Source organism: Dermacentor silvarum, chromosome 2, assembly GCF_013339745.2.
Source record: "Dermacentor silvarum isolate Dsil-2018 chromosome 2, BIME_Dsil_1.4, whole genome shotgun sequence".
Classification (NCBI taxonomy): domain Eukaryota; kingdom Metazoa; phylum Arthropoda; class Arachnida; order Ixodida; family Ixodidae; genus Dermacentor; species Dermacentor silvarum.
Window position 1 is genome coordinate 119810081 of NC_051155.1, and position 26959 is coordinate 119837039.

At 45.4% G+C, this 26959-nt stretch overlaps 2 protein-coding genes across 2 annotated transcripts; one reads left to right on the forward strand and one right to left on the reverse strand.

The window, feature by feature from the left end:
- Nucleotides 1–209: 209 nt before the first annotated feature.
- LOC119440320 (PE-PGRS family protein PE_PGRS5) lies at nucleotides 210–1130 on the reverse strand. The gene has a single exon (XM_037705241.1). The coding sequence runs from the start codon at nucleotides 1128–1130 to the stop codon at nucleotides 210–212; it is 921 nt and encodes a 306-aa protein (XP_037561169.1).
- A 22-nt stretch (nucleotides 1131–1152) lies between these two features.
- Nucleotides 1153–26616, forward strand: LOC119440321 (potassium/sodium hyperpolarization-activated cyclic nucleotide-gated channel 1). Its single transcript, XM_037705242.2, has 7 exons — nucleotides 1153–1213; nucleotides 8449–8584; nucleotides 11509–11669; nucleotides 19543–19799; nucleotides 23830–23979; nucleotides 25199–25424; nucleotides 26429–26616. The coding sequence occupies exons 1-7, from the start codon at nucleotides 1153–1155 to the stop codon at nucleotides 26614–26616; spliced, it is 1179 nt and encodes a 392-aa protein (XP_037561170.2).
- The last annotated feature ends 343 nt before the right edge of the window (nucleotides 26617–26959 follow it).

Consider the following 26959-nt stretch of genomic DNA (forward strand, 5'->3'; position numbering starts at 1 on the left):
GTTTGGGCCTTTATTTAGCCCTTGGTATGCAGTAAGTTTGATCTGCATTGGCTGATGCACTTTCGAAAAATAGTCTTATGGCAAAAGTTCAAAATACAGGAACTGACATTCAGGTTATAGTTAGCGTTGGTACAGCATCACGCTTGTGTATACTTGGAGTTAACCTTAAAATGCCACCTGTGACTGTAATAACTCGAGACCGACGTTTCCTACCGATGTTTTCGTTCGGCTGTCCTGAATATGCCGCGCTTGCAGACAGTGTCCACGTCCGAAGCTGCCATGAGCTCGCCGCCTTCGAAGTTGCCGGCATCACGGAACGCACCGGCGCCTCCCTTCTCGGCATCGTCACTGTTGCCGACGTCTGGGAATTCGTCTGTGCCAGTGGACCCAGCGTCAACACTGTCGCCGGCGTCACAGAACCTGCCAATGGCACCGGGCTCGGTGTCACCAGTGCCAGTTACGTCACGGACCGCGCTGCTGCCACTGTCGCCGACGTCACGGAACTTGCTGGTGTCATTGGAACCGGTGTCATCAGTGTCGTTAACGTCACGAAACTTAGTGGTACCTTCGGACTCAGCGTCAACACTGTTGCCGACGTCACAGAACTCACTAATGCCGCCGGGCTCAGTGTCGTCACAGTCGCCCACGTCACTGCAGAACTCGCTGGTACCGCCGTCGCTAATGTCGCTGACGTCACGGAACTTTCCCATGCCACCAGACTCGGTGTCATCACTGTTGCCGACGTCGCGGAACTCACCAATGCCGCCGGGGTCGGCGTCGCCGACGTCACTGCAGAACTCTCCGGTGCCGCCGTCGATAATGTCGCTGACGTCACAGAACTTGGATGTGCCGCCGGGTTCGGTGTCGTCGCCGTTGCCGACGTCACGGAACTCACCGATGGCGCTTGGCTCGGAATCGCCACTGTTGAAGGTGCCACGGAACTCACGTGTGACTCCGTGCTCGTCGTCGACACCGTCGCCGGTGACGAGTGCGGCACCGGCACCACCAGCCTTGAAGCCGTCACCGTTGCATATGCCGTGGGACTGGCCGGTGTCGCGGGCTTCTGCGTCGCCACTACTGGGGAGCGTTCCTAGCTCGCCGGGGACGCCGAGCTCAGCCAAGTTTAGCATCAGGCAGGGCAGCGTCTACTCGATGAGGACGTCCTTGCAAAGCCAGACCGATTCCGAGCGTTCGATGGACGCCAAGGCCAACCGTGAGCTTTGAATGCAAATTACCTATTCTGTAACGATTCCGTTCAATTCCATCCTTTTTACCAATCTGTCATTATCTGGCGGCACGCCCGTTATCGCCGGGATAAACTATACCCTTGGCTTGACGGCTGATATACGAGTAGAATCATAAGGTAATTCAAATGTACGCTCACGCAAATTTGGGTGGATACATGAATTCGTTTCATGAACATACATTTGAAACGGGATGACGATAGGTACAACAAGACTCATTCTATTTATCTTTCTGGTTACGTCTTCTTTCGGCCCATTAGATCAGTTAATCGGTAAAAGCATCTCTCAGTATTTTTTTGTCCAAAAATACATTAGTGCGGCCTCGTGCTCGACCATCTCAAATGCGGGCGCTGCTATCGGCTCCTTAAAATTAAAACCGAAACTGGTGTCTTCATAGAACTAAATCATTTGGGTATTTCTCAATAGATCTATAACTTCTACGTTGAAGGCTTTGCATTGAAAATAATGTTTTAAGATTTCGTAAATTATTGGTTGTTAACTAAGGACACGAGTTCGTAGTAAAAATACGTTGCTCAAGAGGACCGTGAGCTAATACTGAGTTTGTTGCATTTACGTAGCGGACATCTGTGTTTTAAGGCTTGCCACAGGTTAGCTGTCATCGGTTCGACGTGTTTATTTATTACTTTCTTTAGTTCAAAGAGATAGAAAAAAAAAGCTTGTGACAGAGAGAGCCTTTTAAGAAAGGTGCATTTCTAAAGAGGCGGAATTGCCTGCATGAAAAATTTTGGTGTACAGGTAGCTGATTAAAAGATTGACTAACTTTCTAATTATTCACTTTAGGTTGCATGTCTCATTTGGAAAACTGAAACCGGGCATTACTGAAGCAATGTTTGCTTAGTAGAACTAGTATGACTAGCACCATTTGCGAGATCATCTGGCCCTAAAATATATGCTACGAAAACCATTCGCGTTCCAGTTAATAGTTTCTTAACAGCAGTACACCTTTGACAGCGGAGCTGTTTAAGCCGGAGGTTGGCCCGTGTAGCGTAGACCAGAAACTGCCTGGCGATGACACCGTGCGTTGCCTATACAACCCAGCTGCGCCTCGCTTCGCCGCCGCACCGCCGCACCAAGCTGCTACGACTGCGCACATGCTCCGTTTAGCAATGACGTCACTTCGCGTCGCCTAGCAACCGTCGCGTCGCTTCGCCTAGACATGTCAACGCTTCGCCGGGCTGTGTCTTGAAGCGCGTCGGGCGGCCAAGAGAGAATCTGCGCGTCGGCGGCGAGCCGATCCGGAATACCGTACCAAAGCTGCAGCTGAGAAAAAGGCGTCATCGAGTCGAAGATTCTCAGTTTAGAGAACGAGAACGCGAGAGTCTGCGTTTGAGTATCCAGCGTGGTCGGGATAGCGACCCTGGCTGTAGCTTGGTCGATCACAAGCTCCGCTGTTTGCCCCAGCCTTGCACCACTAGTGCACGCTGCGCAAATTTTTTTGGCATATTAAGGGCATGAATATCTCAAAAGTGGGACTAGTTCTACTGTCCTAGAATTAACGCTCAGAATACATACCTTCACCGCTGCTGGGGTTCTAGTTTACATTGAAACATGTGCGTTAAATAGTACAATTAAAGAATAAATCAGGGAATATTTTAATTTAGCCAGCTGGACGTTACGATTTGTCGTGCAACCAATGTCCGCATATCCATGTTCTCCACCTGAGCAGGCCGAATTGCTCTATATGCTTCAAGCGATATTGTAGAAATTTGTTCGAATTAAAAAAAAAAGGCATTTCAGAGCGACTTCTCGTTTATCATGAGTTCGATTCATAATCAAACGGTAGCAGATTTGTCAATAGCTGTTCGGTTCAGAAAACCAACCTGCGTATGAAGAGCTTCCCGTCATATGATCGCTGTTTACTCATATGTAGTCATGAACCATAGTCACCGGAACCAGACTTAAGAGGGCAACATACGTCAAAAGCATAGCGCCCTAAAGGCAACGAATGCGTTCGCATGTTACAAGGTGCACTAATTCGCAGCATTCTCTAGTAGACCTGCCAGACAACGAATCTGAAGCAATATCGAACTCGCGAAACGTACAAACTGATTGGTACTCGTGTAAAACAACTCTTTTATAATTAACTGTACAATTGTCTATAGCGAACTCTAGGCTTCCGCTGCCAACGTGTACAAATCAAGGCCATAACGACGGTTTTCTCCGAGGAACAAAACCGGATCTCAAAGGCTGCGCTTTTACTGACTATACATGTGCCGAAGGCGATTTCTGGAGTCTGAAATACGTCATGGCCGCCATGTTTTGGACGCTACCTATAGCAATAAGGGAAGTGAACTTGAGCAGGCCTGTACAACCTTGCGCACAGAGAACGCCATTGTTAGTGACGTACGTTTCAAGGTACAGACAAAAATGTGCGCCTATATTACACATAGTTTAGTGTTTTAAAAAGACATATTTATTTCTTGCTTCTTATCTCCACGGCAAATAGCAAGTCCCTGTACAACGAACGCACCACAAGAGTTGGTTATATATGTGAGTTTGGGCATACTGAATTCAAAAATTTGTGCCTATACTATACGCCTAGTTGCGTTCTTTAAAAAATATTTTTCTTGCTTCTTATCTTCACTGCAAATAAAATGTCCCTATACAACGAACGAATAACATGAGTTCGTGTACGTTTGTTATATGCGAGTTTGGGTATACTGAATTACTCTATCATTTTTTTTGGCGCATATGTCTGCTCATTATAACCAGGTTCGACCGTGTATCGAACGCGCCTTCCACTCAAATGGCCATTCTCACTGAAGTGTTCGTAAGCAATCTTAGTTCCTCAAAACAACGCCTCTTAAGAGCATGAGGCAAGAAGTGCAGCCCAGTGCGTGCATTCTTAAAAAAAAAAAGAACAACAAAATCAGGGCCTTTTACTTAAATCAGTCATTGCCGTCCACTTACCCGTCTGGTAAATGCAGTGTTTACCGCAAGACGATATATTCTATATCACTCAAAAGGTGCACTCGACAAAGTCGTGCTTCTCGCTCAATCCTATAGTTTTGTTCTAGCTTTAGTGGCGATACGTGCAGTTAATCTATTTCAGCTCGTCTTGGTTCTTTTGTTCTGTCTGTCTTCGTGTCTTTCACATTTTTCAAGTGTTTATCGCTAGTAACCCTCCGTCAAGTATCCTTTAACAGGACACTTAAGAGAAACGCTTTATCAGTTTACACTGATAAAGTATTTCTTAATAAACTCTATTTTTGTTAATTTCACGGCAAGACGGTGATTAGTAGAACAGAAAATGAAGACCAGTTTTTTAACTTTTTTTCAATATCGCGCCGGTGCCCCAGAGCCCATACGCCATTATGACGCCATAGATATCAAAGTATTCTCTCGTATTAAGGTCGTTGTAGTTAAGTAATGGTTCAGTCAATGAAGTCACTAGTGATGAGACGAAGCAAGCTTTCAGACACGATAACGGGCGCGATATGGTGGAGTATGCCTCCAGCTCCGTTGGGGAACGGCTGCGCTGAAATCCAGCCGTGACCGTGATTGTAGATAAGGGTTGGGCTGTTCACGGAGGCGTAGTGACAAACTATATCCCGTACAATCTCAGCTTGAGCACACGGCTGAAACAGCAATTCTATATAGGCTGTCAGAAGTCACGTGCCGTGACGTTTGACGGCGAGAAAAGACCATATTTTCTCAAATACAGCCAACTTGGCTACGTGACGTGAATTCTATGTGTCTACGGCCCGAGCTAAAGCTTCTTCGAAGCTTTAGCTCGGGCCTAACTTAACGTGGCCTATTCAAATACATGTAAAACACAGAAACGCATTTCTGAGATAACCCCTGGACCAATTTTAATGAAATTTGTTGCATTTGAAAGAGAAAGTTAATTTTAGTGATTGTTGCGAGCGGAATTTCGATTTAGTACCGGAATTTTGTTTAAAAACTTTCAAAAATTCTAAAGTTTGAAAAAAAAAATAAAAGCACAAAGTTTTCACATTAATAGCTCAGCATCAAGAACAGATATTGCGCTTCTCTAAACGGCATCCATTAGCTCATTCAAAGCGGACAAACTCGATATGTCAATTTATATCATACGTGAATGTGTTATGTTATGTACGAAGGTTCTGCAAAAGCTATATTTCCATATTACTGTTTTTTTTGCGATTCATATGTAATATATCTATTTTGGCGGCTTTAGATGTTCTGTTAGGTGTAGTTCACATAATTGTGATGTCATTTTTCATTGCTGAGTTACAGAGTTGTAAACTTGATAGTTTCGTTTTCTTAAAATTCGCGATTTTTGCCAATTTTTAATAAAAGATTTACTACCAAAATAAAAAATTCGAAACAACCGTCACTAGATTTCAAGTTTTTCTTGTAAGTACAACAAACCTCGTCACATTTAGTGCAGTGGTTGCCGAGAAAAACGAATTCTCCTTTTACATGTATTCAGATAAGAGCTGGCGCAAGACGAGGGTAATTGGAGATCACTGTGAGATGTCGTCGTCCTACAGTGGACATAAATAGGCTGCTGATGCGCTGCTGATTATGATGACGACGATGATGAAACATTTACGATATTTATCCACATCTGCTCTTTCGTACTTGTAACAGGTATTTTAGTGTGCGTTTATGGTCGAGCTTAGATTGCGTCGTCTGGTTTGCCGACTTTTTCTAGCATGTAAAAATGATTGTAGCTGCGACAGCCGACACGAAAAATGCGTTAAATAAACTTTCATAGTTATAGCTCTCAAATTGTCATCTCGGATATTTCTGTGCCTCAAAGGCTGTCAGAATTGTTACACAGTTTTCAACCACGCCTTTTCTCATCACACGTCTATAGTTGGAGCTCGTTGTCGTGCACGCAAAACTTTTTGAAAGCGTTACCAGCTGGGGTGTTACCCAAGGTAACGAGCCAACACCCTTAAGGGTGTAAAATGTTTTAGAGTGTATATGCTGTCTCGTCGATATATGGCTGCCGAACACGCGTGGTCATGAGTGTGATTCCCTGCCGCAGCGGCCACATTCCGCGCCCCCATCAGAATGTGGCCATTGCAACCATTGAAACCCGCGGCTCTATTTTTATTCGTTTTGGGTGAAAGGAGTTAATTATTACTGGTGCAAACCAAGGCCCGAACTTTCATTCTCTCGAATCTCGCACCAAAACCCGCCAGCCTCGCTGCGACGTCCGGGATTTCAGAGTATTTTCTCGTATATGGACTGTGCTGCCGCAGGGAAACCCTTAGAAACTTGCTGGGTTGAGTCATTTGTACCTTTCGAACGAGCGCTTCTTTACAATTAGCCATACACGAGTAGGCGCTGTCAAGATCAATGACGTGACAGCTAGCGGCGGTGCGGGAACTTGAAAGCGGCGTCGCGACCCATCTTTCATTTATGCATCTTTATCGTCTTACTAAGCCTGTGCTCACAGTAAGGGTGACTGTTTTGCTATTGCCGAAGCGTAATTTACTAATACAGCTATTTTTCTGTATGGACATCTTTTCTTTCAACTTTCGCTTAAGCACGTTTAGTGGGAACGCTATGGTACTTTAGTGATTCAAAAATGTGAAGGAGGGGGCGGTGAAAATATTTATTGGAATTCATGCCCACTTTTCCGTTCCAAAGCATTCTACAGGAGCATCATTGAATGTTGCCCGCATTTCTCGTGCGTTCTGCAGGGGTGAATGGTACACACACCAGCCCTGTGTAGCATTTCGCGTTGAAAGCCAACGGTTCAGCGAACTGTTTCTTCATAAGCGCGTCATTGGATATGCTTGCTTTTTCTGTTTCCCGGGCGACCTGATGACTCTTACGTGGCTGACACGTGACTTACAGATGGCAGATTAGACGCATCTCGTTGGCTTGTCATCTTAAAGGTTGATGCAATCGTTCTTAATAGCCGATAGCTAGTGCACGCATCGACAGTGATTTACCTTTGGGAACACAAAAAATAGTGCGCTTTTCTTTTGGCACTTAGCATAACTCCGTGTCACCTTTTTGTTCAAACGAGAAAAAATAAACTAAAAAGGAAACAGATAAATTATCACAGGGCCCAGCGCCGAGAGATAAGAGGAGGAAATTGAGCGCCATGATTCGAATACTACGTATGTGGTGATAACATGAGCTGACGTAGACTCGTATGGTGATTTTCTTGTTTTTGAGAGCCGCATAACCTCATTCAAGGCTCAGCTAGAAAGAAAGCCTTCGATAAGGCTTGCGCAAGCATTCCGTAGTCCGGTGCGACAGCACCGCCGTTGCAATATCAGTGAAAGCAGGCGTTATCTTCATACAGCTGTCGTCCTGTCCGTGTATATTACAGCTCTTGCGAGTCGCTGTGATACGGGGTTGCCCACCCCGCAGCAGTGTCATTCGGACAAGCTTTTGTGATTACTATACCCAAGTCAACGAGGCGTGACTTTTGAAGAACGGCCATATTTCCAGTGCTTGCAAAACACTCCTGTCGAGTCTCCATTACATCGCCAAACATTCGAAGTTTCTTTGGCGGTATTGTATTGTATTGTATTAGAGACCGCCCGCTCAGCGCTGCGTAACTGAATGGACGTCGCCGTTCGAAAAACCAGATCTGTCGAATTGCCGTCGTTATCAATTAGGATACTCATATCATAATTATAACAATGGCTATAACGGCCAAACGGATCATTTTCATATATGAATCATGATATATGAAAATGATCCGTTTGGCAACACCCACAGAAAAATGTTAGCTATGTTTTAATAAAACCCTATAGGTTCCTGAGTATTTTGATTACCTTATTGGGTTACACATTCAAATGAACAAACTTCCAAGGAACCTAGAGCTAGTGTTCTCAAATGGGTCGTTTTCATGTAGCAGTCGAATCTAACTGATAACTACGTTTGTTGGAGAGATTCGATATATTTTTTTAACTGCGACGTCCATTGAGTTACGCAGCGCTGAGCGGACGTCTACCGAGGTAGCAAGGCGTCTCGCGTGCCAAATTTCCCGGATGTCTGACCAACCATGCATGCTCGTGCAGAGCAGCAGCGCACAGGAACAGTACATTTCCGCAGAAAATGAACACAGATCCTTTTTCTATGGACCAGATGAACTTGAACGCCAATGACAGCAGGTATCGCGAATGTCTGAATGTGAGTAAGAAATACACGAGATCGATGACATCGACGCACCAAAAACTTAGCGCAGAGTCGTATAGTTTTCAATGTAATGGTCTCGGATCTGCAGCCCAACTTCGCGCCATCAAGTCCGCGATAAAGAAGCTGCTCACTGCTGCGTCGAGGAGGCAGTACTCGGGACTGGACTTCAAGAAGCAGGCGCACACGACGCACAGGTGCATCCTGCATCCACGCTCCAGGTTCAGGTGCGTCAGCTCGCCTCCGCCTCGAATGCGTGCCTCAGTCAACGACGCCACTTCTCAAGCAGTAGTAGTCCGCGCACTCGCAGGGGCTGTCCACATACAGGGTGTTTTAGCGAACACTTTCAAAAATTCTTAAAGGTTGCCTGTGGCAGATAGCACAATTCTAGTTCATGAGCTGGTCTACTCGAAGAGGCGGACATTATTTGCACAAGAAATTGAAAGGCATATCGAATAATTAACAAATTCGCTAATTAAGTTTTTAACTAATTACCTGATGGCCCATATTGCAATTTACAAATTGTAGCCGCGGAGTTCGCCAGGCGGATCCACTTAGAATTAATTCTCGGGATGACACCAGTTTCGAGATATTAATACCCGAACTTTGCGGAGAAATGCATTGGCGTTCCAGCCAAGTTCTTAACAAAACGTCGCTTTATGCATTGAAGCACAAAATTAACTGGAACGCCAATGCATTTCTCTGCAAAGTTCGAGGGAATTAATATCTCGAAACTGGTGTCATTCTGAGAATTAATTCTAAGTGGATCCGCCTTGCGAACTCCACGGCTACAATCGGTAAATTGCAATATGGGCCATCAGGTAATTAGTTTTAAACTTAATTAGTGAATTTTTGTTAATTAGTCTATTATTAGGCATAATTAATCTACTATTATGCATTTCAATTTTTTTTGCAAGTAATGTCCGCCTCTTCGAGTAGACCAGCTCATTAACTAGATTTGGGCTATCTGCCACAGGCAACCTTAAATAAATTTTGAAAGTGTTATCTGAAACACCCTGTATATAGTATCGCTACTTGTTACCGGAATAGTTGGTTCCTAGATCTGGTTTAAGAACGGGGGGGGGGGGGGGGGGGAGGTGACGCGAAATGATGTGCAGTAACGACAAGATAGGCAAGAGCGCCACTCACAACTAAGTTTATTCAGAACAGGCACATATTCACTTTTCACGAGGAAGGTGCCAGAGCGCGTAAACACATCAGGACACCGTGCCGCCATGCGCGACATGTCAGTTGGTTGCGAAAGTAAACTCAGGGGATCGAGGGGCTCGATATTTTTATGAGGAACAGCCATAATGAAGCGCAGGAAAGCCTAATGTAAAGGAACTTTTTTTTTTTTTGGGGGGGGGGGGGGTGGAGGGGATTGAAGTGAAGAAATACTACAGTAAATGCAAATCAATGATTAAGAAAACACAACATGCCTCCGGTGGGAACCGAACACTGCCGGCGCCATGATGACTGTTATACCGCCGATTTCCCGCTGTACTTGAATTCAATGCACCATTTTGAAGAATGATGGCATTGTGGATTTTTTAAAGCTGAATTTTAGTAACATGTTGGGAAGGGCAGGCAGCGTTTCTTCGACCCCTCCTGTTGTAGAAATGTTTTGTTCTTACCTCCCTGCCTTTGGATATCGAAGGGTAAGCGGCTTTGTCCTGGTACAAACACAACATAGCTGCCGGCAACTCCTCCTCCATAACATCACCATAGTTGCCCTTCAGCCCGCTAAGTACTGGTATAATACCGGCACGCTTAGCGGCAGCGGTGGCGTATAGTGAAACTCTGTGAAATCGGTCTATTCAGCTGCGGCTGTGCGCCCGTCCGCTTTCGGTTTACTAAACCAAGCCATGGGAATGTTGGCCTGCGCAACTCACGGCCAACTCAGTGAATGCGGAACGTCGTTTGCACTGAAGGAGTCCAGTAGTACTTAAGAGCAGGCAACTAGCCAATATGCCTTCGTATGCTGCCGATAGATAAATGCTTATCAAGGCTGCCAGAGTCGAAATATTTGCTGTGCAATGAACGAGCAACCAGGCCTCATATGCAATGCACGGATTCCTGTAGCTTGATTACATACCTCTATCGTTCATCGTTCACCACGAGCCGGTAGCGGTGGTATTTATCATGGGCGGAGCGTGACTCGAACTCACTGACGAATACGGAAAAAAAAGCATGAAGCTGGAATCGTTAGTTTATATAGTATACGTACTGGCCCAGTTTCAGTATTTTTTATTTACTTTTATTTGTTAATTCTAAATTTTATTTATTTTGCCCCGACACATGTTGCCAGTAGTGCGCACTCGATCACTATGGTGAATCGCCGAGGTCTTGTTATATACTTAAAACTTAAGATTGGCTTCCTAACGACACATTATAATTGACTTCAGGTAATAAAATGCGAGCTACAATACTTTGTTTAGAAAATTGTTAAGAGATTTAATTTAAGGTTGCCCGCGAATACACGCAAAATTGCCGCGCGACTGGCCGCTCGAGGGACTTTGCGTGTATTCGCGGGCAACTTTCATGCCCGGGAACAAACACTTTTATGTAGCACGTATTGAGCAACAGAAAGCTGTATCGATAGTTTCTCATGTTGATCTATAATTTTATCATTGACACTTTTTATCTAATTAAAATAGTTGAGAAGTTGATTTGCAAAAGATAATCTGAGTGCCTCCAAGAGACGGCAAACAACCTTACCTTGGTTCTGTCCAGCTACGTAGCATTTGCATATTTTTAAAGTTTGGCCCAAGTTAAGTGAAACACCCTGTTATTGAGTTCAAATAAAATATCCATTCTTCTTCTTCTTCTTCTTCTTCTTCTTCTTCTTCTTCTTCTTCTTCTTCTTCTTCTTATTATTATTATTATTATTATTATTATTATTATTATTATTATTATTATTATTATTATTATTATTTTCTATACTCCTTTCCATCTTTTACACCAGACCAGAGCATAATCACGGAGCCAACCTTTGACAAAGAAAACTTACTCATTTAGGCCGGTTCACAAACTCATCGACCTGCCTAAGCGATTCGCGGCGAGCCAATTAACCGATTACCTAACCTTGTGATTGAGTGGTTTATTTGTTGGTCCGGCGAACAATCTCGTCCACCCGTCGTGTGCCGTGCAGGAAGTGGTGGGACGGCTTCATCGTGCTCCTGCTCCTCATGAACCTGGTGCTGGTCCCTCTGCACCTGGGTTTCTTCCCGACGACGGGCTTTGACTGGGCGCTCTACTCGCTCTTCTCCGACTTCATGCTCCTCGCAGACATGCTGCTCAACTTCAGGACCGGTAACTGCACTAAACCCCCGTATTCTCAAACGATACTCAACTGGAAGCTGTTCCTCCACTGTACGCCACTTGAGCGCAGCGCCGCGCCTCGACTGCAGAAGACACTACGCTTCCTAAGAACTGCCGTGGAGTGTCAATGAATCTCAGTGACCGCTTCTGTCGAGGGGCGACGATGTGATCCACTTTCTTGAGTCGAGGTAGAGCGCTGAGAGGGTGAGCGTTCTGCTTTACGAAGGGGGGGGGGGGGGGTGTATGTGTTCAACGTAACTTAGGCCAAAATTTTAAAATGTGCAAGTGCCACGCACTGTGTGCCATAATGTCTGCAAAAACCAGGCACACAAAAGCTAAGCGTTATTTTTGGCGGCAATTATATCAATACGCAAGCACCAAGAGCAAGTTTTATTGAAGTGCCACGTATAGCTATACAGGACCAAGGTATTGACCCTTTTCGCGGCTCTCCCGTGAGCGCTGCCATGTTTGATCACGTGGTGATGCGTCCATTGCTTGCCTCAGCTGCCTCCGTTGCCTCCACGTTTACAATGCAAGCGCGTGACCCCGGTGCAGCGCAGAAAACCTCCGTTTCGACGCATATCGTAGACGGTGACTGTGTGCACGACGCGAAGCTTTGGCCACAGCTTTAGAGGACATGTAAGTGCTTTCAGAGCTCATTACGCCTTGTCCAAATGGCGCGAGCAGCGTATACGGTGCTTGTACTAAAAGCGGGGCTGGAAATGTATTCCAAGCTGTCCAAACCTTCCGCTTATGAATTAAATCGGGATCAGTGTGATATTCGTTATTTATTTGGCAAACATTTTGAAGCAGCGGCTTATGTTTCTGACTCTGTAAAGTTCCTCGGTTAATCCTCGGTGCAGCCACTACCTGATCGTTTACCTAATCGCTCGCGGGTGTGCTCTGCTTGGATAGATTTGTTCTTGCTGCGCACAAAGCTTAGAATCTAAATGTTCTGCACTTAGCGGTAGCTTGCAGCAAAGACGTATTATCGCTAGTCCCTCGCTTACTCTGTGGGCTGTTACGAAACGTTCAGCTTCCAACATTCCTTTCTTGTCGGTGTAGTAGCCGTCACTCATGCTTCGGCACATTCATTCAAGTGTGCGCCCATTCACTTATTATTGATACGTTGGCGATAGGGTGGGCGTAAGTTTGCGTGCGAGTAGGGGTGGATATGTGTAGATAACGGGCGAGAGATTTACAATGCCAATAAGTGGCGCTACTTCCTTTTATAACGAGCGGTACTCACTCTTAGGTACCGACGTTCCGTAGAAGTCCTTTCTTTGGAGGTTAGCTATACAGCGCTGGCGGATGAATTATCTTTTAAATGCGAAGCATTTCTTGGCGAACATTTGCTACTTTAACAGTATCTATCTATCTATCTATCTATCTATCTATCTATCTATCTATCTATCTATCTATCTATCTATCTATCTATCTATCTATCTATCTATCTATCTATCTATCTATCTATCTATCTATCTATCTATCTATCTATCTATCTATCTATCTATCTATCTATCTATCTATCTATCTATCTATCTATCTAACCGCCTACGACTTTGTGCTCTCATGGTCGTTTCGTTAACTTGGTATGTACCAAAATTGGTATACTATGACAAGAGTATATGACGAATATAAATGATATATCATGACATGAATGTCATGACATGCTTGTCATGTAGGTCATGAAACAGCCGCCTACGTCTTGGTGCTCTCATGCTCGTTTCGTTAACTTGATAGGTACAAAAAATTGGTATAGTGTGACAGGAGTGTATGAAGAACATGATTGATAGGTCATGACTAAATGTCATGACCTATCAATCATGTTCATAAATGATCTATCAATCATGTTCATAAATGACCTATCAATCATTTATGTCATGACGCATGTCATGACATAAATGTCATGACATGCGTGTCATGTAGGTCATGAAAATGACCCAGCGAAAAAGATTAACACTCAAAAGCCACCGAAATGTGTTCTGACATGGGTACTAAGTGAAGGAAACACTACAGGATGCTGCTAGAAGCCATAGTCATGAGCATGACTCAGCAAAAATGACAACGACTCAGCGAAAAAATATTAACACTCAAAAACCACTGGAATGGGTTCGGATGGGCTACTAGGTTACGGTGGCTAGATGGGTAGGTGTGCCGACCGGCGCCTCTGGAGCGTAGTTCACCGCTTCTCCGCGTCATGACGCAAAATTGGCGCTGCGGTCAGTAGAACGGTTCCACAGCGCGCGTCGTCTGCTACAGGGGGCTGGCGGACTGGCGGCGAGCAAAAAAAAAAAAAAAAAAAAGAAGCCCGTATTGGAATAGTTGTATGTCGTCTGTTCGTGTCAGTTTCAAAGGTGAAGAGCTCCGCATCTCTCGTACTGTTTGTAAGTTCCTAAGCGATGTGGAATGTTCCAGGTCGGAAGAATGACCGGCGAGATTAGCGGCGGCGTTGCTCCACCAATCAAGACCACCAAGGAGACCTACTGCTTCGCTCCGAACTGCAAGTCGGGTTCTAAATTTGTGACAAAGACAGCGGAATTGTTCCACTGTCTGACAGCGGAAATGTTCACCCCGAGCTGCTCAGTAGCTTGCTCAGTATCGGTACGGTGGCTAGGTTGTATCGGCGACGTTAATGAGCAAGCGGTACACCGAAAAGCGTACGTCCATGAGCTCCTCGACGTTGGAAGTTTTCAAGCCGCACATGAGGTGCTCAGCGCCTGCGACATCGAGCACCGCTGCGCTGCTACAGGGAAAAGAAAGTGAGAAAAGTGCTGATATTCTATATAGCAGGCTATGTAGCAAGGAAGTTCCTGCAAAGAACCAAGTGCTCCGATTGCTCAGGGACATTACTAAGTTCAACAGAATGAGTAGGTCAGGGCTGTTGCTCCCTTATGAAGCACTAAAAAAACTGGTAGCATCGCTCGAAGACGCCTTCAAGCTGTGCTTCAGTTTAAATGAGTTACGAAGGAACAGTGTATCGCCGACTTTGCATCCTTTCTGCAGCTGAATCCCCCGAATTTGATCGGCTGTAAGCGGCACAAGAAAGAGCTCACAAACGATGTTGTGAAGTTCTATTCAATTATACGCGTTTACTTTCTTGTCAAGGGCAATGACATGGCGCGCGAAAGCAACAGGGAGAAGAAGAATCACCTGAAGTGGAGGCGTGTGCTGTGAATAATGTTATGATGTGGTGGACCAACGTTGCGGCCTTGCTGGCGCTAGGCTATTTATGTTGGTGCGTTTGCTGACTCAAGTTACGAGAGCGTTTCCTGTATTTTAAATATATTCACGAATTTAGCCCAAGACGTATTACTCTATTTTATTACAATGAAACAGTGAACCATATGCACTTGCCAACACAATTCTTCTCGCACCAATTTAGATACCGTAACTGACGCAGCAATAAAACAATAGCTGGATTTCTCGAAATTTAAACATTAGAACTCGCTAAATATCATGTAAACACGGTTCCACATACCGTATAAAACCATTGCAGTATTGTTTTATGCATGGAAAAAATGCATTTACGTCTTTAATGCAATGGGCTGGAGCGCCGCGTTTATATCAATAAATGTGACCGATTGCCAAGCTAGAAAATTTACTTCAGCATTTCGTTTTTTCTGACTAGACGACAACAACAAGTTCCTCATTCTGGCTTGGCCTACACTGCTCAGAACGGTATTATAACGCGCACTTCAAAGATACAATCAGAGGCAAGCGATTCTATCAGACACGCAGCTCGTCTACACAGCGCAGCCGCCGTTGCGCGCCGCTGAACCGTTCTACTGTCCGCAGCGCCAATTTTGCGTCATGATGCGGAGAAGTGGTGAACTACGCTCGGTCGGCACACCTACCCATCTAGCCACCGTAACTAGGTGAAGGAAAAGGCTAAGGTTGTTGGTCGAAGTCATAGTCATGAGCATGACTCAGCAAAAATGACAATGAGTCATCAAAAAAGATTAACACTCAAAAGCAACTGAAATGGGTTCTGACGTGGCTACTAAGTGAAGGAAACACTAAAATATTGTGGTAGAAGTCAGTCACGAGTATGACTAAGGCTTTCACCCTAAGGCTAGAGGTGTATCTAAAGGGACTCCTGAGGACTCATGACATGAATGTCATGACAAGCGTGTCATGTACGTCATGAATCAGCCGCCTACGTCTTGGTGCTGGGTTTTAAGTGAAGTCGTTTCGTTAATTAGGTAGGCTCCCCGCACACTGCTTCGCATTACATCGATTCCTACAGGGCGTGGAATCTGCCGGCTTTTTTTTATCATCCAGGAAAGCTGTGCATTGCGAAGGGCGGCAACACAGACAGTCCTTATGTAGCAGCGGCGACACAGGTTGATTCACTTCGTAAATATGCGAATCACTATTTTTGCAGCGAACTACCGCACACGTCTTCCCTTTATCGTTACACATTTTGCAGCACGAATTGGCCGCAGTGTATTTGCGAACACCCAGTTGCATTTCCGACAGCTGATCGCACAGTAGCAGGGCAGAAGTAGTAATGGTTTCGTATTCGTGCGCATTCGCTGAGGCAACGTATGGCGCGCCGCCGAAAGCGCCATCTCGTTCCTCTAGAGCAAACTGCTCCGCGAAAAGGGTCAATAATGTTGTTTGCTGTCAGTTGGAGAAAGTGAGACTATTTTCTGTATTTAGGCTAATTACGTAATTGATTATTATTTATTAATCAACTGATCAATACAGTCTACATAAAAGTTTCCTTTCCAAGCCTGAAAGGAAGTCCGCGAAATACAAAAAAAAAAAGAATGCCGCGTTACTGAAAGCTGGATTGGGAATCTTTCAGGGTGGTTGAGAAGTTTCTCATTGATGCTTTTGCTCTGAATATATAATTTTATGAAGTTCGTTAATATTTAACTCATTCTGTAATTGGGCGAAATACAATAAATAGTCTGACTTGCTCCAAGAGACGGCAAACACCATTACCTTGGTTCTGTCCCACTACGTGGCACTTGTAAACATATTGGCACAAGTTACGTGGGACATATGGCATATAAGAGCATACGTGGGCATATGGCCATAAGAGGGGCTGCATCGTGGCTCAGGTAACCCTCCCGTTTCGTTACTGTATAACGAAATGGCGAGAAGGTACGATAACGCACGATTAAAGTTAACTAGATCCGTGTTCACTAACAAGTTCTTACGCTAGAACTGTTCGTATGAGAGCAGGTGCTGCAGCCAGTCGACATGTTGTACGTATGATTATCGGTGTAAGAATGAATAACTTATTCGGCCCCCGGGGGCATCAGGCTTCGTCCAGTGGGCTCTGCAGTATATATGGAGACAGGGCGGCGTCATGGACTTCCGTTGCTGGCATGAGCGCTGTTCGCACAAACACTTACGGCGTTCCTGCCGAGCAGCTGTGTGAATATACCACACCTGGGGTGGTGACTTAATGTGTGGCCAGCAAAAGACTAGGCTAAAGGCGGAGCAATTATGCAGCCTGGTCTGTCAGGCTAAATACCGCCTGCAACATCACCACCACCACCGCTATTACGGCGCCGTGGTGCTTGTATACATTGTTGTCAGCGGAACAAAGAGTAATCCTTTAGGCTAGGAACACCGATGGTTTTACACTCGGTCTCGTTTATTTTAAATGCGAAGCATTTCTTGGCGAGCATTTGCTACTTTGACAGTATCTATCTACCCGCCTACGTCATTGTACTCTCATGGTCGTTTCGTTAACTTGATATGTACCAAAATTGGCATACTATGACAAGAGTGTATGACGAACATAACTGATATGTCATGACATGCGTGTCATGTAGGTCATGAAACAGCCGCCTACGTCTTGGTGCTCTCATGGTCGTTTCGTTAACTTGGGAGACCGGTACCAAAATTGGCATAGTATGACAGGAATGTCTGACATAAATGTTATGACAAGCGTGTCATGTAGGTCATGACAATGACCCAGCGAAAAAGATTTACGCTCAAAAGCACTGAAATGGTTTCGCACGTGGATACTAAGTGAAGGAATAACTGGTAGAAGTCATATTCATGAGGGTGACTCCGCAAAAATTACGATGACTGAGCGGAAAAAGAATTAACACTCAAAAACCACTGGAATAGGTTTGGACATGCGCACCAAATGAATGAAACACTAAAGGATGATGGTAGAAATCATAGTAATGAGTATGACTCAGCTAAAATGACAATGACTCAGCGAAAAAACATTAACACTCAAAAACCACTGAAATGGGTTCGGAGGTGGGTACTAAGTACAGGAAACACTAATGGATGGTGGTTGAAGTGATAGTTATGAGCAGGACTCAACAAAAATGACAATGACTCAGACAAAAAAAAATTAACACTCAAAAACCACTGAAATGGGTTCGCACGTGGGTACAAAGTACAGGAAACACTAATGGATGCTGGTAGAAGTCATAGTTATGAGCAGGACTCAGCAAAAATGACAATGACTCAGCGAAAAAATATATTAACACTCAAAACCCACTGAAATGGGTTCGGACGTGGGTACTAAGTGAAGGAAGCACTAAAGAATGATGGTAGAAGTCATAATTATGAGCAGGACTCAGCAAAAATGACAATGACTCAGCGAAAAAATATATTAACACTCAAAACCTACTGAAATGGGTTCGGACGTGGGTACTAAGTGAAGGAAGCCGACGAAGAATGACGGTGGAAGTCAAAGTCATGACCATGACTTTGCAAAAACGAGAATGACTCAGCAAAAAAGATTAACACTCAAAAACCAATGGAATTGGTTCGGATGTGGTACTAATGAAGGAAAGGGCTAAATGTTGATGGTTGAAACTATAGTCATGAACACGACTAAGGTAAAGGGACTCCTGAGGACTCATGACACGAATGTCATGACATGCGCGTTATGTAGGTCATGAAACAGCCGCCTACGTCTTGGTGCTCTTGTGGTCGTTTCGTTAACCTTGGTAGGCTCCCCGCACACTGTTTCGCATGACACCGATTCCCACAGGGCGTGGGATCTGCCAGCGTCTTTCTTTAGATTTTATTTTCTCGTTTTGATCTTCCGCATTGTTTTAGCAAATGCGAAATCATGACAGTATGGGTAGTAAGGTAGGCTGAGTCATTCACTGTTACACGAAACGGGAACAGAGAAGCTCTGTCAAACTTTGCTGTCTATGCTTGACGCATTGCACGCACGTCCTTGTAGCTTCTCCTGCGACGTTTCCGTGCGCTCAGCCTCCCAAGTACGGGAAAAGCACAATGCTGCTTAACTTTGTTGATGTGATATGAACCGGCGCATTCAATATTACATGGCTGACGGCCTTGAGCATTACGCGGCCGATGGCCAACAGTGAAAACCGCGCGACAGTGTGTCAATGACAAGTGGTACGAATTACGAATGGGTATTACACTCCGTTTCTGAGTCGCACGAATTCCGTATAGTTTGATCACATGCATGTCGCGAACTCAAATATATATATAAACACGTTGGTTGGTCCACTGTGTTTATAATGTACTTCGGAACCGCATAATTAAAATAATGCTATCGTTTGAGGGCAGACATGCGCGCTTGAACAATTATTATTATATTGTTACGGGGAGGCAGACACAACAGGAATAGTACCGTGACAATATATTACTTGCAACTCCAAATTTCTTTGTACTCGTGAAAGGTGTTCTACATCGTCATTTTCAGTTCACGTTTCACTTGTCGATGCCTCTTGATACGAAATTTCATCTTGAATCACGTGTAATTAAGCTTCAGATAGTTCTAGTTTATCGCAATCCTGTTATAAATGATGGGGTAGGAACCAGAAATGCCGTGTTGACACGTGACGACTGTGGTATTTGCGACCAGGTTTGAAGTAATCGTCGATCATCATTTCACGCTCAGGCATCGACGATCGCAAGCAGGGCATCGTTATCATGAATCCAGCCGAGATCAAGCAGAACTACGTGCAAGGATGGTTCCCCGTGGACCTGTTGAGCAGCCTTCCGCTGGACTTCATCATCTGGACGTGGCCGATACAGTACCACGAAGGCATCGATCGCCGCTCCAGGTTGTCGCAGCTCGCCAAGCTCCTCAGCTTCGTCAAGCTTATCAAGATCAGCCGGCTCTTCCGATATGGAGGCCGCACCGAGCAGATCATGGTCAGTGTTCAGCATAAACCGCTTCTGGTTTCTCTCTTTCTTGAAAGGGACACTGCACAGCAACTCGAAGAGACAGTTAAAATGAGAAAAAAAAAGTAATCGTGCAAACTTATTAGTATTCTAAAAATTATCCATTGACCTGCGTATTTCCCTTAAAGTTCTTACAAAATGATTGCGCGCTTACCGCGGCTTTGTTCCTGCTCAAACAAACTTGACAAAATCACGTTTTATGGTCCGGATTGTTCAAGATAACATTTGGTCAGTGCCTGCTCTGCAGAAAAAAAAAAACGAAACACAAATTTGAATTTGCCTTTCTACACCTCTCTTCGAATCTACACCCAGGTATACGTGGCATAGGCGCCGACTACGGGGGGGGGGGGGCTCCGGGGTCTGAGCATCCCCCCCCCCCCTCCCCCTAAATGTCATTACCAGAGTTCTGTTACCCACATCACTTGAGGTTTCTTTTGAATTGCCTCTACCTTTTAACTTAATATCTTAATATGGCGAAAAGCTTACTGCATCACTGTTGGCGCGGACGTGCACGGTATTTATATCATACTTTCGCTTTATTTCGGCAAATCCTACGATAGGAGGAGAAGCGCATCAGCAGCACAAGTGGCGGCTACCTCATTCGTACTTTTTAACTTTAACATGTTCTTTTTATTTTAATTTCCACTGTTAACGCCATGCACAGACATAATATATTTAAATATATACACAGGACAAAGTTCATTAAATTGTTTAAGGAGAAGAAGGTAGCCAGCTAACAATTATTTTTCATTGTATGGATAGCCTATGCCTATAGAGAATGACTATGTTGCTGTGTGTTAACCTCGCTTCAAATTGCATTGCGGGCCTTTTTGACCCTAAAAAAAAAAAAGAAAAAACTGCAGACTTCAGTGACCCCTTCGGTAGGGTCTTTTATCAACGGCGTGCGAAAATATCGTGAATGATATGTCTTAGTATTGCTTCTCTTTGCAGTAAGCAATGCTAACGACTCATGAAAAACAAAAACTGCTCTAATAATTCACAACATTTATTGGGATAGAAACATCGCCACTGGCATGCAGAGGTCATAAATAGATATAATTCACTCAGTAACCGAAATGAGGCGAGGTCTAGTTCTCAACACCAGAGTCAATAGCAGTCATGCGCAGCAGGGCTTATACGTGGACTCACAATAAAAAAATAAAATAAAAGAAAACCGTAAAAGAAAAGAAAAAGAAAGAGGCTGCAGTTTCTCCGGAGAGGCGATGCAGTATTAGTGGTAGCGAAGTATAAGACAGTTGTACGAAGGTAGATTCTTACCGCATAAATCCATGTAAGGGCTGCACCCCCAACTTGACAGCCAATATTAATAAAAATTCCATCCGACAAGCAATCGCGCTCAACAGCAAATTATCGCGCGTCGCTACTAGATAGCGAGAGGAGGCGATCGCTGAGGTTTACGGCGGATTTAATAGTCGTAGTTGGAAAGATTGGATAAAATGGCCCGGTCCCATGTAAGGCCTGTCAAAATCGCGACAGAAAAGTACGGCCTTACACTAGTCTATATACGCTAGCTATATTGGCCATATAAATTGTAGTAAACATTCACTTACTAATTAAAATAACAAGCATCGTGTAATGCACGAACCATGTAAACGTGTAAATATCTCACTGGATGACCACAATCACTCGCTATCGCAATGCTGGCGTTAAGAAGAACGCCGGCAGCGGGTTCGTATACGAACGGTTCATACGGGTTCGTACAACGATTCGTACAGCCGCGCGACTCACTGCGAGTACGAAAATTAAATTCCTCATCATGATCCGCCTATTTTTTATGTCCACTACAGTACGACCTCTGTGAGCGATCTCCAATAACCCGTCTCAATTAACTTAGACTACGCGATCTGCAACATTATAGGGGCACGGAAAGACAGCCCGGGAAGGAAGACAGCGCGCATGAAGTTAGCAGCCATTCCTGCTCACCCTTTATCATTGCACCCACCAATGATTACCAGCAATTAGATACGGCACGCTGGCCGCGTAAGCGTCAGCCGCGCACAGTCATTCGCAGCTACGGAAAGGCTAGAGAAGACACGCGCTCTCCTTCCTAAGCGCGCGTTTTGATAACGTGACCTCCAACTAACCCGAGTATTGAGCGCGTGGGTAGATAACGCCCATCAAGCCGGCATTCTATTCGACTCACTGTTACGTGCTTTTTCTCGCACCCACAGTGTATGGGTCACTCATTCATATAGCTTTTGGACTTTACACGGAACATCACGGCGATGACGACATCGAAAATTTGCCTGGAGTGTAGGTATAATTGCTATCGCAAAAAAAAAACACAAAAACGAGAAATAGAAAGCTGTTACTAAAGGTTATGTATATCAGGAGAAGGTAGGAGATCAATGGGCCAGTTGTTATTTGAAGAAATTATGGTACAATGAACGCGTTGTGGTAAACGAGAACTATATATGTATATCCCAGATTCCCGGATTTGGCGGCCACATTCAGATGGGAGCAGGAGGCCAAAGTGCCCCTGCGATAATTTTTGCGCGTTAATGTGTCCACTGATGATGCACCGATTAAGAATAACCCGGGACCTCTCACCTTTCGCGGCCCGAGTGTAGCTTTAGGATGTAAACCTCTGCCATTTACTATTTATTACGCGGAGTGGGGGATAGTCAACGAATGCGGCCGCGTAAGAGACCCCATACTGCGGCTCAAACAGCCTGTTTCAAACACGTTTTCTGCGACTGCAGCTTCCACTTCCAGTCACGTGAAACGCTGTTTTGAACTATGCCCTTCAGCGGCAATACAATAAATCAACCACTCAGACAACAAAGCTCGTTCGCGCCGAGTCGGGACGACATGCGCGAGAGCAAATACGCATCAGTTAAAACCATGCCTTCTAAAGCAGATGATCGCCCTAAGCGTCGCCTAGGCATTTGTTCATCTGTACATACCCTTCAGGCGTTGTGTGCACAATTGTTCACGCCGCGAGAGTGAACCAAAAGCAATACCACTGATGAAAACAACAATATTTAGAACTTGTCACATACCTCTCGAAACACTTCTGATTGGACCTGTGCAGCAAGTTTGTGCAATGTATGCGTAAAGTATTCCAGCCACATTATTAACTTAAATTGTGGGATTTTACCTGCCAAAAACACGATATCATTATAATGCACGGCCACCTGGGGATCTTTAATGTGCGCCCAATGCACAGTACACGGGCGATCTTGCGTTTTGCCCCCGTAGAAATGCGACCGCCGCGGCTGGGCTTGGATCCCGCGACCTGTTGCTTAGCAACGCAACACAAAAGCCACTACGCCACCACGGCAGGTAAGTGTTCCAGTACAACGAGTTGAAAAGCGTGCTTGCTTTTCGTATCAGTAAAGGTCGTCACAAAGAGGGTTCACGTTTTGAATTGTTCTTCACAATGTCTCACGTCGGGCACGTGTTTCAAGTGGCTCAGTAGCGGCTTTCCAAGTATGCTGGATATGAAATAGTTGATGTTCTCATATCTGACGTTTCCGTGTAGATAGTTTTCGCATGGAGCCCGCATTATGTAAACGTGCTGAAAATCCGATAAGAATTTAAAGTTCGTGATCCGGTGCTGCAGATGTACGCTTTTCAAGATTCTGAAGATGCAAGGAATGCCGTCAAACTACATTTTCATTCAACAGAATGAATTGGTGCCGGAATAAGATATACGCTCCACACGATCCAATTGCTATTTACATGCATGAAAGGCTGTTGAGGTTGTCGATTTATACCGAAAAATATTGTGCACTCTTACTCAATGGTACATGACCAGAAGTTTCAGAGTAGCCCCTGTTTCAGGAGTTATGTCGTAACTTTGACGAAATGATGTATACATTTATTTCGAAGTTACAATAAGTAAATGCGACGACGTTAGCTCTGTTTTAGAAGTGCACAAAAAATCTGAAGCGTGCATCTTTGATAAAAGTTGCGAGGTTAAGAGTGAAGGTTTCGGTTCCATTTGACTGCTCCTTTGTTGTCTCGTCTGCTGCAGTTCTACCAGACGACGGGCGTGTACCTACAGCTGGGCAACATCCTGGCGCTCATCTTCCTGGCTGTGCACTGGCACGCCTGTCTGCAGTTCTTCGTCGGCTACCTGATGGGTTTCCCGCCGGAGTCCTGGATATCCATCGCGAAGTTGCAAGTGGGTCGCGTGCTACCTTCAACTTCCCGCAACTTCCTGCGCGATCGGGTTCTGCCCGTAGGAGAACAAAGGCAGAACCCGATCGCGCAGGAAGTCTCGTTCTTGTTGGCAGAACCCGCACAAAAGAACGAGACGCAAAGAATGACCCACGCATACCGCGCTGACTCGCGACTAAAGTATTTACTGGCACTACACGTGATATAAATACCTGGCAATTCAATCTTTGCAGTAAAAGAAAATAATGATCACAAACGAGAAATGACGCAGTCAAGAGCCAGTAATTATCTAGTCCTATCAGTTAACAGTGATATGCTCGACGATGAAAAAGTGAAATGATTGGTAGATTACTCTTGACTATGTCTTCTCTTGTTCGTGATCGTCGTTTTCTTTTCTGCTTGCAAGTTAACTGCCCAGATATTTATACCACGTGTAGTGCCAATACATCTTTTAGTTGCTGCAGTCAGCGCCGTGTGCGTGTGTCATTCTTTGTGTCTCGTTCTTGTGTGCCTGTATCATGCGTAGATCATTCATCACCCTCGAAGTGAACCCTAGAACTGGCCCGACCCTCAGCCCTAGCAAGTTCTGTTTTGCGTGCCTTCACTCGCTTCTCCCGTAAACTGCATTCGCTGTGCTGCCGTGTTACCAATGGACTACGGACACTGGAGCGTAATAATCACGTTTGCGGAGACATATGTATCATAAGTAGGCAGAAACAGATCATAAGGTCCTCACGAGTTGGTAGACTGCGTCACTACATCAAGGGCGTAAGGGGTTGGGTATCGGTAGGTCTACAGGTGGATCATAAGCAGGTAAGTGATCATGAGTAGATCATAGCATGACTGTAGAAGGAGGAGGAAGTTTACGTGGAAGTCGATAGATAATCATCGAATGATAGGATGTCATAACACTATCGTATTACAGTCGTTCAGATGTGACATTGGGATAAGGACGTTGTAGTTTCTTACTGGGCTAAATAGATAAGCATTGATGCCGAATGGCTCGTCTTACAAAAAAGATTGAACAAGATGCCATCTTGGCGCTAGACATGCGTGCTAAAGAAGTATCCGCGTAAACTTTGACTGTGGCGGCATGGCGCACAATGACGCCGAATTGAAGGCACACGCGTGATTACGACGCCAGGGCACCGGGCCCTCTACATTAATCTTTGCTCTTCGAAGACCGCGCCAACGGTCCTGACGCTGCGCCACTTGGGGTGCAGGACAAGCCCTGGTGGGAGCAGTACTCATGGGCTGTGCACAACACGGTGTCGCTCATGATGACCAACAGCTACGGCTTGGCACAGAAGACCGGCCTGCTTGTCGAGGAGTGGATCCAGGTGATGGGCATGTTCTTTGGCGCCCTCTGGCAGGCGTTACTCCTGGGCTACGGTGCCAACCTGCTCGCCCACAAGGACTACACCAAGAACGTTCAGAGGGAGAGGGCAAGTCACGCTACAACGCTTATATCCGTGAAATTTTTACAGTGAAGCTGTTCAAAAAAAAAAAAAAAAAAAAAAAAAAAACTTCCGATGCCGGAATACGTTCTAAAACGTAATTATCGAGAGTTGAATTACGGTTTGTATATGTCACCCGAATAGACTTCTTTCTTGGTAACCTGCTTCAGAGCGCAAAAGAACACATTCACTAACACCCCAAGAAAGGACGCCCCCCACTTATTTGCACAAGTTACTTTTCAAGCAAGTTACCAAGACGGATTACCTACTAGCCCAGCGACAAGTTCTTCTAGACAACTTCCAGTATTTCTTAACTTTTGTTTTGTACGTCGCGTTTACCTGGCTTCACTTCGGAGATCAGTTAGGAGGGGTGCAAATCGACAAACATTTTGTTTGCAGGTATCGCGTCTGGGTCGTGTTGGGGCTCTTTTGGCTACGGTCAGTTTTAGTTTGGGTGGCCGCACCTGTGCATTGCGCTTGTACCACTGTGCGCACCACGGTGTGGTACAGCTGCAAAACAGGAACACCTGCGTTAATGTGAACATTTGGTGTTTAGTGACTCGCGATCTGCGATTAAAGCCTTCTCGAGGGGACATGTTGCGGAACCGGCTTACAGACTGCTGAATGGTAGGGATATATCCCTCCGCATACAGTTACTTGTTTCCCGGCGCACATGGGGTCAGTGGAGGGAGCCCCGCTTAACCTCAACGAAGTGGCGCACAGGGAGGCACGAGGATTAGTGTGCCGTGCCCTCCCTGATGGGGCTGGATCTCCCGCTCCCGAGTTCAGGGACCAGCTGTTAACCTACAACGAGATCACCAAGCACAATCACTGAAGGCGCAGGGCATTCCCCCTGCCACGTTCTAAATTAAATGGGCCACAGGCGGTTACATTAAGGCTTCTGAAGACACGGACGTATACCCCCGGTCGTCATGAATAAAATTAATCCGGACTGAGGGGTTTCAGTCTATTGTTGTAAGGGCTTTCTCGATTCAGAACACATGCTTTGGCCCTGCTCGGCGTTGGCCAGCGATGGTTCTCAAGGTGAACAGTGGTGGCACCGGATGCTGAACAGTGAAGTGCTGGCGGACCAACTCAGGGCTGTCCAGATGGCCCGTGTGGCGGCAGAGGGGCTCGACCTCTCTGTCCCGACGTGGACGCGGCCCGCATCAGTCCGAAACTGATCCCTCAAGACCTAAAGTTCTTCATACCATACAACGCTCGCACCAGCAGTGGAAGGCAGGACGCTTCCCCCCGCTCCGTTGCAGGGCCGATTGAAAAGAGCGTGAGGGTGCGTCCACTTGGCTCCGTCGTTCTTGCATGCAAACACACTGCGCCTCTCTCGCGTCCCTGTATACCTTGTAAGTTGTAATCCTCCACGCGTGAGCCGCTCTTGCACCGCCGATTTCGGGACAGCACAACAAGGCGGCGGCGGCGCCGACAGCGCGAACGCGCCGCAGGTGTCCATATATTTGCGATCGCAATAATAATTAAAATAAAATTTGCAGATCCAACTCATATCTTGCA

Coding starts and splice junctions, on each gene's coding strand:
- LOC119440320 (XM_037705241.1), bottom strand. CDS start 1,130: ATGCTAAACTTGGCTGAGCTCGGCGTCCCCGGCGAGCTAGGAACGCTC.
- LOC119440321 (XM_037705242.2), top strand. CDS start 1,153: ATGAGGACGTCCTTGCAAAGCCAGACCGATTCCGAGCGTTCGATGGAC. Junction 8,585..11,508: donor CATCCACGCTCCAGGTTCAG/GTGCGTCAGCTC, acceptor TGTGCCGTGCAG/GAAGTGGTGGGACGGCTTCA. Junction 25,425..26,428: donor CGTTCAGAGGGAGAGGGCAA/GTCACGCTACAA, acceptor TTCTCGATTCAG/AACACATGCTTTGGCCCTGC.